Source organism: Anguilla anguilla, chromosome 1 (assembly GCF_013347855.1).
Source record: "Anguilla anguilla isolate fAngAng1 chromosome 1, fAngAng1.pri, whole genome shotgun sequence".
Classification (NCBI taxonomy): domain Eukaryota; kingdom Metazoa; phylum Chordata; class Actinopteri; order Anguilliformes; family Anguillidae; genus Anguilla; species Anguilla anguilla.
In genome coordinates, this window is record NC_049201.1 from 17,739,426 (window position 1) to 17,752,094 (window position 12,669).

At 40.0% G+C, this 12,669-nt stretch overlaps 1 protein-coding gene across 2 annotated transcripts; it reads right to left on the minus strand.

Annotated features, from left to right (window-relative positions):
• Positions 1-206: 206 nt before the first annotated feature.
• On the minus strand, positions 207-10,197 carry LOC118220177 (G-protein coupled receptor 176-like). 2 transcript variants are annotated; one of them, XM_035403870.1, is made up of 4 exons: positions 9,966-10,197; positions 8,664-9,487; positions 5,578-5,830; positions 207-3,423 (listed from the first exon to the last, which is right to left on the minus strand). In XM_035403870.1, the coding sequence occupies exons 2-4, from the start codon at positions 8,896-8,898 to the stop codon at positions 2,256-2,258; spliced, it is 1,656 nt and encodes a 551-aa protein (XP_035259761.1). In that variant the 5' UTR covers positions 8,899-9,487; positions 9,966-10,197; the 3' UTR covers positions 207-2,255. The 2 variants fall into 2 exon arrangements, with proteins under 2 accessions (XP_035259761.1, XP_035259771.1); XM_035403880.1 differs by lacking the exon at positions 9,966-10,197 and having other exon boundaries at positions 8,692-8,821.
• Positions 10,198-12,669: the final 2,472 nt, after the last annotated feature.

Genomic DNA, 12,669 nt, shown 5'->3' on the forward strand with positions numbered 1-12,669 from the left:
GCTGTTTGGATATTGTACTTTGCATGAATAAGCATCTATGTTCATGTGTGAGTGTATGGATGGGGGGGAGGGGGGGTGCAAGTTTCATTATACAGTTTAGTGGTGCCTATGGCCAGAAAAGGAAGCTAAATTATTCACAATTCATAAATTATATATGGACAAAAACCACATTAAAATTTCATGTCACCATTACAATAAATGTATCATTTTGCGGAGGATAAAATTAATTTATTGGGAACTAGAAAACTACATAATTTACTACATTCACTGCATTTACTGCTGTATTTCCTTTGTGGTGCATGACTAAGAACTTAAAAAGACAAAATTCTATTTTCAACCTAGACATGGTAATGAGCAAAGGCTCTATTTTAAGCCTATTTTATTTAGTAATCTTTCTCATTGGTGTTATTTGGTGTATTTGACCCCCTTGCTGTTCTTGTTGTTCTGGTCGTACACATAGTCTGTAACTTCGTAACAATTAATGTAAAATGTTCTTAAAATAAAAGAAACAATGTGATGGAAGATTTACTGCATATTAAGTCATCTTTGTTGCTGGCACTTCAGAAAGAACTAACAGTGGTTAAATTTAGCTCTGCAATACCAATGCAAATGGTCAATTCACAGCATTACTATGATGAAAAGATCAATCTTACTTTTCTTGCCTTTTCAAAATAGTACAGAAGAATATGCAACTAAATTTGAAAAATATTTAGTACCTCAATGAAAATGGGGTGCATTCAGAAAAGGCTGTTTTCACCACTGAGAGGTAAATCAGATTATGTTTAATAAGAGAATTTATGGGGTCTAAAATGCTATTTGGTTTCCCTTGTTTTGTCACAATTTGTTTCGTCACACATTTTAAAATCACAATAGCATTGAAAACATGACCTGGTGGTTGGTCAAAACCATAAACCACCCATTCTATGCTGTGAGTAGCAATGACAGAACACGCTATGAGCTTTGAAAATAACAGAACATAAACACATGTAAGCCTAGAAAACAGTATAATTCTGGGCAAGCTTGTGCTTTGCACATTGTTTTGTTCGTGTCCAATTCCAAGCACCTAATTTCTGTTGAACAATACGAAATATTGAAATCTAAATGAGAAAACTGTAACATAATTATTTGGTTCCCCGCTGCTCTTTATACATACATTTAATACATACATTTAACATTATGTCTTACAAGTATACTTATGACTGTTATGCATTTTCAGCAATGTTAGAAATAATTAAAAACCTCACTGAATTATTGAGGAGTTCATAGTGTCTAAAGAACAGTACCACGATAAAAAAAAACAGATTTGATCAGTGTGTTTCAAGGGTCAAATTTAATGACTTCTCCTGAATCAAAAAAAATATTGCCTTTTAAATGTTTTTTTTTAATGAAGTAGGTCTGTATCGTTAGAGAATTATTACACAGTGAATTAAATATATATTGCTACCAATGAAGTCATCAAAATTACAGCAATGTAATTATAGGGATTATGATTAAATTTTACAGAGCACTGTTCAACAAAGCCTTTAATATGTATTGCTTTGAAAGTACACAGCCAGAACAGAACCCAATTTTATCATTTAAATATTCTCTGAATAATACATTTTGGCAACTGTAAAATGAGTGTTGTAATTCTATACTTACTTGAATAAACTGCCTCATTTAGTGCCTGCCTGCTACAGAAAAACAGCTGAATGATCAAATTATTTTATTACAAACAATTATCTGACTCATGGAAAACACTCGCCACGTTTGCTGGAATAATGTTACATAAAGAAAAAAGGTTTGCCTTCTGATACATCATTAGCGAAAATGTTGTTTTTTTGTTTTTTTTAAAGAAAACATCCCAAATTGACTCATTAAAATGGGGAAATCATAAGGAAACTGCCAGCTCATGGTGGGTCACATGATCCTGCTTTGGGAGCCTGATTTGGAAAGAAGAGTATTTCCATTCACAATGATCACAGAGCTGAATCCAGTCCCATTAGTATGCAAGAGTGAAATGTTGTTTAAAAAAATATGAAAATTGGCTATATAACACTGCCGTTGTGGAAGCGTAACATGAAAATATGCCGTACATTAAACTTTGATTATAAATTTGTAGAAGTCCTGCAATAATGCAATAATCTGTCCTAAATAAGATCTACTGTTCAAATATTCTCCTGCCAAAAAAAGAGCAGTCTGATGAAGCTGATAAGGGAATATTGTGTGCTCCACAGCAGAAATGAAAGAGTGTGGGAAAAAGTTGTGTGTAAATCTCATGGGTCCACTATGGGGAATATACTGACTTTGTTGTTTCTGCTGATACGTCTCTCTGTGGTGCGGATCTTGGGCTGCTTGGTCTGGATGAGCTCCTCGGGAGTGTTCCCCAGCGGGGGGAGGAGCCTCTTCTTGCTGTTCCTGGTCTCTGAGAGCCACTGCGGGGGCAGCTCAAAGGGCCCGAAGCCCATCTGCGTGGTGTACTTGTCGCCGCCCTCTTCCCCTTCCAAGGGCATGGCTGGAGCCACCTGGGAGGAGGATTCTGCGCAGCCGTGCAGCGGGGAGCACTTGGGGACCGCGCCCCCGGCACCCGGCCCACCGGCGCCCGCCTGCGGCTGCGAAGGCCTGAGCCCGAGGCCCGAGGGGGGAGGGGCTTGCTCCAGCTCACTGTGCTGAAAGTCCCCGGACGCCACGGAGCGCACCTCATTCTCCTCGTCCTCTTCGGTGGCCTGGAAGATCTGCTGCTGCCCGATGTTGAACATCTCCAGGAGCTGGCTGCCCGAGCGCACGCCCGGCTCGCCCACCACCTCCACCAGGCCGCCGGCCCTCACCGCGTTGCGCCGGCTGTAGCGCCGGTGCAGTTGGGCCAGGGTGCCCAGCAGGCACTTGCGCACCGACCTGTTGACGGTGAGGAAGAGCAGTGGGTTGGCAAGCAGAGAGACTTTGGGCAGCCAGACTGCGGTGAGCAAAAGGAACGTCGAGAGCTCGGGGGCGTCCATCGCCAATCGGTAGACCACCAGCGTGGCGTAGGGCACGCTGCAGACCAGGAAAGTCAGCACCATGGACAGCAGCATGGCATGCAGCTCCGCCTCGCGCTGAGAAACGTAGGGGATGGAGATGCTGTTCTGGGGCGTGCGCAGGGCGGCGATGATCACCTTCTTCTTCTGACTGGCGCTCAGGGCCCTGCGGATCAGCACCATGAGGACGAAGACCACACTCAGCGGCAGGACCACTGTGCTGGCGTTGTAGGCCACCACATAGACCAGGTGGCCCAGAGAAGGGCTCTGGGGCTCCGTACACAGGGCTGTGGCGTAGATGTCTGTCACGTTGGTCACGGCAAACACGGGCACACTGGCCACAACAGCATGGACCCAGATGTAGATGAGCAAGTCTCGGGATTTGGAGTCCGAGATTTTCCTCTCTAGTGGATACAAAACTGAGTAGTACCTGAAAATGAGATATTAAAAAGTCAAAACATATTGTTAAGGTTAACAGAAAAACCTCAAGAATAATAATATAAAAAAGACACTGTTACTGTGGTAAGACTTAAGTATTAAATGCAAGTGTTTTTACCACATGATACAGACACAATGACCCAGAGCTTACAGATGATAAAATGATACTGTGTATCATGTAATGTTGGACATCACTGTAACACATGACCACACAAATATACTTCAAGGAGGTGGAGCTGATTCAAAAGCATGCATTGTTTTTCAGCAGGACTACACTGTAGGTGCACTGAAGTTCTTTTCTTTTCATATTTTTTTCTGAATACAAAAATTATTTTTCTGCTGTATCTCCTAAAATGTACTTATCTCCAGGGTAGCAGGTTGAAGGTGCAGTTAGGGAACTGACTTTTGACTGTACCTGCCCGATTGTGGTTTATATCAGGCACAGTATCCTTAAACAAACTGCTTAACCTAATCTGCTTCAGAACATAACTTGATGTGTAAACATACAATGTTTGGTGACAAAAACCAGCCTGCATAAGGGCGCCAGCTAAGCAAATAGTAAATATGACTTAGACCAGCACCACATGGGGGAGTGGGAGGCATGGTCTACTCTGAGATTCCCCTGAGGTTGGCCTGCTTGATTTGATGATTTGTAAGACGAAAATATTTATAAAATGAAGTTGCTTAAATTTATAGTCAAATAAATCTTACTTTAACTATAGAATGTGGACCTACAGCAGTGCTCGTGGCAGGCTGTTAGTGGGCCTTTCTGTTTGTTAGCTGGGGAGGACCTGTACGCCCACTCTGCCATACAATCACTGGTGAGACACAAAGCCCATACTGTTACTATGCAGCTTATGCTGCGGCTTAGTCACTCTCACTTTATTCACTGTTCAGGCATGGCCGTTTTAACTGAATGGATGAAGGGGACCTTTATACACTGCAAGGCCACCAGTATGCACGGGCCAGACTTACGCTTATCCCTCCTTGTCTCGTCCAAGGCTTCAAGTCTCCATAATTTATTGTGGCACACAAAAAAAATCATACGGTCTAAACAGGTAGAAGCACACAGGGCACGTGCCAAGTTTCCAAAAATAAAAAAATAAGTCAATCTCAACAAGTATTTTTCATTTTATTTTTAGACTTAAAAACTCTATTACTAAAATTCTTATTACTTCATTTGATGAACAAGAGAAAAGTATTATCAATGAGGTAAAACAGTTTGACTCATTTCAAGATTTGCCAATGAGGTCAGAAAATTTAACTTGTCAGGCAATCAGTAACTTAAAACAGGCTAATATTTTCTACTTGAGAGAAAAAAATAAGATTTTAAGTCTCCTAGAAGACTGAAAGCCTTGTTACAACAGACGTTTTTGTGGTGAGGGAAGAGTGGGCCTCTTATCTCTTCCTTTGTGTGTGCTTGCATATACAGTGCTATCAAAAAGTATGGGAACATCAGAGCTGAAAATGGGGGGAATCATACACATAAACAACTGTTTCTGTAAAATAGTGAATCATACATGCATGTAAATATTATGAAATAGAAGCTAATTTTCTCTACTTTTGTCTCATATTCATCTTTTGATCTAAAATCCAAATGTATACAGCAATAATAACTCATTTCATTCTACAGTTCCCATGCTTTTGAAGGAGGAAGTGCCTTAGCTGAGCCTTGTACTCTTTCATGCAATAAAATTCTATTTTTGGAAATTTGTGGAAAAAAGTGGAATTTCCCAAGGATAGTGGTAGAAGAGGAATGAATCACAGACTAAGTCACAAAAGAACTGAACCATAAAAATACCCTTAGGGATCCTCCTATGGCCTGATATTGTGTATGACAAGTATAACACGGAGCCAAATATTTCAGAATTAACAGAAACCCTAGAAGCAAGATGCTGATGTCAAACAAATTCTGGAAATCCCTGAAGGAACTCCACAACACAGAAAAAGGAGGATCACTCATGAGGAAGCATCACTTAGCTGTTATATAAGACTATCACAATTTCAGTGCAATACTGAAACAAATATGACAAATATGCTACATCATCATGATAAAAATGATGAATGAACATGTTTCCACAGATGTGCTCATCTTTTTAGTAGCCTGCCTGGAGGCTTCTGGTAAACTGCGACCCATCTACAGTACCTGTCCAGGGCTATGGCCGTGAAGCTGAGGATGATGACGGAGCTGAACAGCTTATGGAGGAACTTGATGACCTTGCAGAAGAGCAAGGTGTAGGCCCACCAGCAGCAGTGTGGGCTGGCATTCAGCACAATGTCAAAGGGCACACACACCAGGCTGGCACAGATGCCAGAGCAAGCTAAGTTCCTGATGAAGCAGTTGGTCACAGACTTGAAGACAGAAGTGCGGCATGTGGACCACAGCACCATGGTGTTACCTACAAGAGTGGCACAGAAATAGCATACAAAGGTTGAGTCACATTGGGTAGAGTTGCCAGAAGAGGAACGTGCGTGTGTGTGCATGACTGTAAACTGTGCAGATTGTATCATGGTACATACAAAACTCCATACACATGATGAATTAATTATATTTTCGCTAATTAATGTCTCACAATTCAACTAAACTTGGCCAATTTGAAAAGGTTTAATGAGATTACTAGGGGGAAGTCTGTTAGCCATGAGTAAATCTATGCTTGATACAAGTGCTCATGAATGATACACCCTATTTCACCAACAAGAAAAAACATGAGTATATACTGTGAGCTTGAAGAACCTAAACTCAGAAGCTCATTTCCACTCCGTGAGCCTCTCTTGCAACTATAGTGCTATTTATAGCAGTACATCTGGTACCAAAGCAAATTATAAAGGGAGCTATATTTAGTCTTCCATAAAAACATATGCCTGATTAAACACAATTGCTGAATTCCCAATCATAAGTCTGTAGCTACTGAAGTAAAACAAATTCAGTTCCGAAATCTGAAATATGACCTGCAGACCTGGCTGCAAAAAGCATTTGGAGAGACTGAAACAGAAACAAGCCATTGCAGATATCAAATACACACTAAATATATACTTCAAAAGACTGAACAGAATGTTGGGTGAAAAGAAGCAACTACCACCATCACTTGAGATATTGTTGAACACAACCTAGGGTTGCAATGTCAGTCCATAGGGTTATCCAAATATCACTTCATCATCCTTCTACTCCCTCAATTATAAAGGGCCTCTTTATAATTTAGATGAAAATGGCAATGAACCAAGCTGACAAAACTGACTTAATAGGGTTAAACTACAAGAAAAGAGAGCATGGAAAATACAGCAAGGAAAGCCGTGCAATCTCCATCTTTCTCCTCACTGCCACCGTCTTTTCATTCTCCTGTCACAGTGACAATGGGCTCAACACAAGGAAATAAATGAGTGTTCCTGCAATTTGTTTCCTTGTGGTGCAGATCGACAGCAGCCAAATTGAATCTGAAAATGATCACGGTTTTTCCAGACCTCTTTTTTTGCAGTTAACCAGTTTGCCTCCATCTCTTAGCACTCACAGGCATTCATTGTGGCTCTGCTCTTTTGTCTGTTCTAAAACCTGGGATTTAGAGCATATAATAGATGAACAGGTTCCATAAATTATCCAAATGTATAAGTGATCGGGGCATCTGCTGGGCAAAGAGGATAATAATGTAATCTTATGTAACAGGGCATCTGCTGTCCAAGAGACTCAATTCAAATGGATAACCTTTCATAGGGCTGGAGGTCAACTGAGCGGTGATTCCACAATTACAGGGACACCGTTGACTAGTTTCTTTCTGGCAATTTCCTTTCCCGATGGTTCATCTATTTGAGTTTAAATTCAAGTCTTCCACAGACACCAAATCCAGGTCCTCAGCTGGACAGCACCTAATCTAATCCTGGTAAATATTTATGGCATTTTCAGCATTAGCAGAGACAAATATCATTCATTTAAATGCAGGTTATTACAAATCATTAATTTTTGTCTGATATGGAAAGCACGCAGACTGGCATGGTAATTATTTGATGACTACTGTGTGAGATCTACTTAATCAGGAAAGAACATGATTACTTCAGCAGTTTATGCAGCGACCTTCATCAGCATCTGCTTCTGTGACATCACATTACTGTGATTTACATTATATCCCAATCAAACCTATTAAAGGGGACTGCTCAACACCACTGACAGCCGTACTTCTCACAACAAAACAGGTCCAGAGTACAGTGACCAGCATCAAGTGTGTTTGGTCATTATTCAGTACAGCACATTTCACTGATGAACACACACGCACACACACACAAACACAAACTGCCAACTGCTGATGAGACCACCAGAACCAAATGTTTTCAGGTTGTCTTTGTACAAAATGTGTAAATTTGTACAAAACGAAGGATAACACAATGCAATGACATGAGACATTTGGTTTAAGCATTGTTAAGCAAATGAAGGAGACAATGGCTATTCACCTTCCTGTACACCTGTACATTCCGATGACTTGAGAAATGTTCCGTTTTGCATATCAGTTAGGCACATGTGCTTTTGTTGGATGTTCCTAGTCTGTTTCACAGATGTGATGTGCCAGCTGGGACAATTTACATTTTACAGGTTTGCCTGTGTTGCTTTCTTCAAAAGCTCCACATCCCAAAAGCAGATTTGATTTGATATACGGTCCCATGTCATAAAGGTGCAGTACTGTCTTAACAATAAAAACACTTGTTCTATAAAGCCACAAGCCCAATACTAAAGCATGTCCTGAGGTGAGCCACCATATATTTGAATGGTCACTTTCTTAATCCCATTTGGAATATAATAAATCTTATGTTGTGAGATCCTATGGTATATTTTTGTCTGATAAAAACAGGGGCATGTTTGACATATATCAGGGCTGCACAAAGACATTGGGCAAGTCAAAGGAAAAGTAGATTTTATTTATTTATTTTTTGATTTGAATGGTAAACAAAATGTGTATGTCAAGTATACTGTGTAATATAGTTGATTTTACAAATAAAATGACGCCTGAACCACTTTTAACTAATTAACCATTTATGATTTAAATATAGGGTTTTGTTGAGATGAAAGGGTCAGGAATGGTCCATCACAGTATGTAGGAACCTTCAGAAAAACATGAGAGTTGCCTCTGGTCACAACTGCTGTGCCCTGAAATGGATTTGAACCTGCAATCGTATTATTAGGAGGCCAGTTCTTAATTGCTATGACATAGGCTACTGTAATAAAAACAGTGATTCATGTGGTACACTTACCCAATAGAGAGCCGATAAAGATAAGCACCTGAATGGCGGTGGTGAAGTCCCTGTACGTTCTGTCCTGGCTGTAGAAGTGTCTCTCCAAAGGGAAGATCTCCTTTACACTTATGTTATCCCAGTGGGTCAAGGGAGTTGACATGTTTCGGAGCTCAAGGATATGGTTTTCTGGTGTGACTACTCCACTTGCATGAGCAGTGATGAAGGCCTCAGTTACAACATTATCTTCTTCCATTTTAATTGGATTTTAATTGGTCACAAGATTACATCACCACAATTAAGTCATCAAGGCACCTGGCGCCTCCATACCTCTCTAATATTCCACAGTAAGAAGTTTACAAAAACGTTACACCCGAATGGAATACCACTGCATTTAGCATTTGACGTAATCATCGTTAAGGCCTATTAAAAACATGATGTGAAAATAAAAAGATTGTTGTGCATGTAAGTGTCATTGCTTTAGAAGAAAGAATGCATATCGCTCTTATTTTGCCCAGAATTTGAGTCTTCTAATTCAATTCAATTCGAATTTATATGTACATAGCTTTTCACAGAGACACTGTCACAAAGACGCTTTACAGAGGAAACAGAAACAAAGTATTCGAGTTTGTGAAGACCAACGACAATTAATCTGAATGCATGCCATTCATACCGAAACTTAACAGTACAGACATAAAACTGCGAAAGTGACAAGACATTATGTCTTACAGTGGTGCACTGACTTGAACTTAATTCCAAATTTATTCCTTCCAGTCTTCTCTTTCCTTCACAATCCCTTTCCATCTCCTCATCTGTCTGTTGCCAGGAGATACTGAAATAAGGCACTTTAATGAAGAAAAAGGAACATATGCCAGGATCATAATTTCGATGTAGCGTCCCATATTTCTCAAAGCTTTCAAATACGGGATATTAAATGACCTGTAAATCAAGTGACTGAACGGAAGTAAGGCGTCTCATCTTTTCTTATTGACCAACTTGATTAGCTCGAAGTAGCATACAAGTTCAGTCCTGGCTGCGTCTACGTGGAATATTACGGAACGTCACAGAGTGTAGTACGTCGTAAAAAAATTTAAATTATAAAGGGCGGACAAATAATTAAGCCCCGCTTCAATTTGAAAAGCATTGGGTTAAGTAGTGTTCCGCACCAGAATGAAATATGCCGCGTATAATTCACAGAAGTAGCATTTATCTGACTGTCCCCCTGTAGGCATTATCACTGATCTTCGTGTTTAAAAACACGACGGTCTTGTTCAGGCTACATGTCAGAAATTGCCTTCTGCGCCGAGACGACCATGTACTCACCGCGAGCGCCCCTGAACTGTATACGCATTGCTGATTGTTTGCTGTCGTTCGTTTGAAATGGTAAATCGGGTGTAATTCCTTTTTAGTCATAGACTACGCTACAATTCGCATAAACAGGCGACTGTCTGTTTACTCGGGATGTCGGAATATGAATTTCCTTTTCCCGAAATCGGCGCTGGAACTGAGTGGAAGCGAGCCCCTCCTCTTAATCCCTTGGATCCAAGCAGGTGCGGGATTGGGTCTCGAACTGTCGTGTTTATGTATATTTTAACATAAAATTCAAAACGTGATTATAGTAACGTGTCTTACCACTACATGTGCTGCGCCAGACGGTTTATTCAGCAACAGCAATTGTATTGTACTAAATATTGTGAGTTAAATTGGTTATTTAAAATACCTGGATTCTGGCCATGTAAATCCATTCTAAAAAATTAATTTTCATCCCACTCACGGGTCGATTGGCTATGTCTTTTTTTATCTAGCTTTTTACTTTGTCCAAAAAGTCAAATTAAATAATAAGGGCATAACTTGAATAACATATAAAATAGGCTATATAGTACCAGAAAGTTTGAAACCCATAAGGGATATGAATAACAGCATGACAGAAAGAAACGCTGGCAGCAAGACGTTGTTCAGAAAGAAAAAATGTACGATTTCAATTTTGTCTGTTCAGTTTATGCATATGTATGTATAACCAAAAGCATTTAATGGTGTACGAAAGCAAGAGATTGAAGAAAAAATTATAGTTGAAAAAACGTAAGGTTGTTAGACTATTTATGAGTTTATTATTTACACTTGTTCGTCATTTCATTTAATAATGGCCATAACATAATTTTCATAAGATTCTACAGTTTGTGGACACATTTTGAAAATAAAAAGCAAGGGGTGGGTTAAAAATCCAGTTCTATTCAAAGACCCCAGAGAGCTCAGAAATTCAGGAGTCAGGTGCAACCTGAAGCATTCTCTTTCACTTCACCAAGAAGGATTCCAGGCCCTTTTGTGGGAAAGGTTATGGATGCGCTATTCAGAATAGAGAAGCTGACAAACAAAGACTAATTGGGGGAAAACAGACTGATGATCAAATGGTAACAGAGTGAGAGCTGGTAGAGCTCATTGAATAAGCCAGCTAATTTGAATAAGCCAGCTAACTTTCTTAAAACCTTAATGCTAATTGTAAATGAAATATAGCAATACAGGTTCTGGTCATTTTGATAACTTCATTCTAAGATGATATCTTTGGATTATCATCAGATCCAAACACTGAGCTTAACATTAATAGTGCTTAAATTAATAGTTAAGTAACATGCATGTAAGCATTCTAGAGGTGACTCACAGTGTCGGGTAGAATAATTCACACATTACATTTCACAAAAAGCAAGTATCATCAAGAAGACAAGGACTGTTATTCCAAGGCCAAAGCCAGATTAGAAGCAGATGAAGAGGGAGGCAGGACAGAGAAGACAGAGACAAGAAGAAAACATAAAGAAGGCCTTGTATGTTCTAGCACACTTAACCAATTTTCCCATGCTGCACTTATTGGCGCTTTTTCAATCCTTAAATCCCTTCACGCACTGAAATAATCATATATTGTATAAAATAATACTAGCAGTGAATAGATTGCCAAATACTGTCATTTGCTCAGTAAAAAAAATAAAATATATAGCCACTGCCCATGTTTACTGAGCCTGAATTCCAAATAGAAATGGAAGGTCTGCACTCTTGTATGCACTATGGACCTCCATCACCTGTCTGAACAGCTGTTTTCATTTTTCCAGATGTTTTCTAACCGAAAACAAAAACAGAAAAATTGGAGAGAAAAAAATCCTGTTATTGGAAGACACATGGTCCACACAGTGTCAAGAACTGGGCATATGCAACACTGCCGTTCTTCATAAGTGGGTGGGATATTACTGAACACATTTGGGTTCCCACACCTTAGTATGTAGCCTAGAGACATTGCCAAGATGATAGTGTTTGATCTAAAGATAGTCAGGTGAAATGTGGAAGAAGATCAAACTGCATCCACTGCTCATAGCAGGAGGTGTCAGGTGGAACACAGGTAACAGGAAAGGCCCTGTTCATAACACCCCGTGGTAGGACCCTGTGGCAGCCCACAGTGTCTGAAAGCATATGGAATACAGTCACTCTTCTGACAGGAGAGATAACAAAAAAGCAATCCTTTGGCCAAGGTGCTTAACACTTGAGTCTGACAGAGACTCAAAGGGGAAGGCTACAAAATAAGCCCCAGTGTATTGAGTGAAAGTCAAGCGAATACAGTCAATAATTCATCCGTGCAGCTGTCAGTATTCTCCCAAAGGGGTGAAATGAAAATCCATAGAAAGAGAGGTACTAGTGTTGCATTGGTGCATCTGTTTATGTCAGCACAGATTTCCTCCCATCTAGACATCTAGATTTGGGCTTGTGCTCACTGGGTCACATCTAATGATATTTGTCCACTTTTTTTCCTCCTCAATGGCTGTGTCTTTTTGCGCAGCAGGACATGAAACTTAAAATCAGTGTTCTTGGCTTTATTTGTCCAGGCCACCACACCACAACTTTTTTGCCATTTTTATAATCTTGTAAATCTTCTTACTGCTAATACTAACTCTATGGTGTGCAGCGGATTTTTCCCCCCATCGTGGAGGTATGGCCTATTCTTTCACTCTCTATGATCATAGCTGACCCCACCCCTTCCATGTTGACT

Excerpts from the sequence above, each read along its gene's own strand:
- LOC118220177 (XM_035403870.1), bottom strand. The coding sequence starts at position 8,898 with ATGGAAGAAGATAATGTTGTAACTGAGGCCTTCATCACTGCTCATGCA. Across the intron at positions 5,831-8,663 it reads CTTTATCGGCTCTCTATTGG|GTAACACCATGGTGCTGTGG; the intron begins GTAAGTGTACCA and ends CCACTCTTGTAG. Across the intron at positions 3,424-5,577 it reads ACGGCCATAGCCCTGGACAG|GTACTACTCAGTTTTGTATC; the intron begins GTACTGTAGATG and ends TCTCATTTTCAG.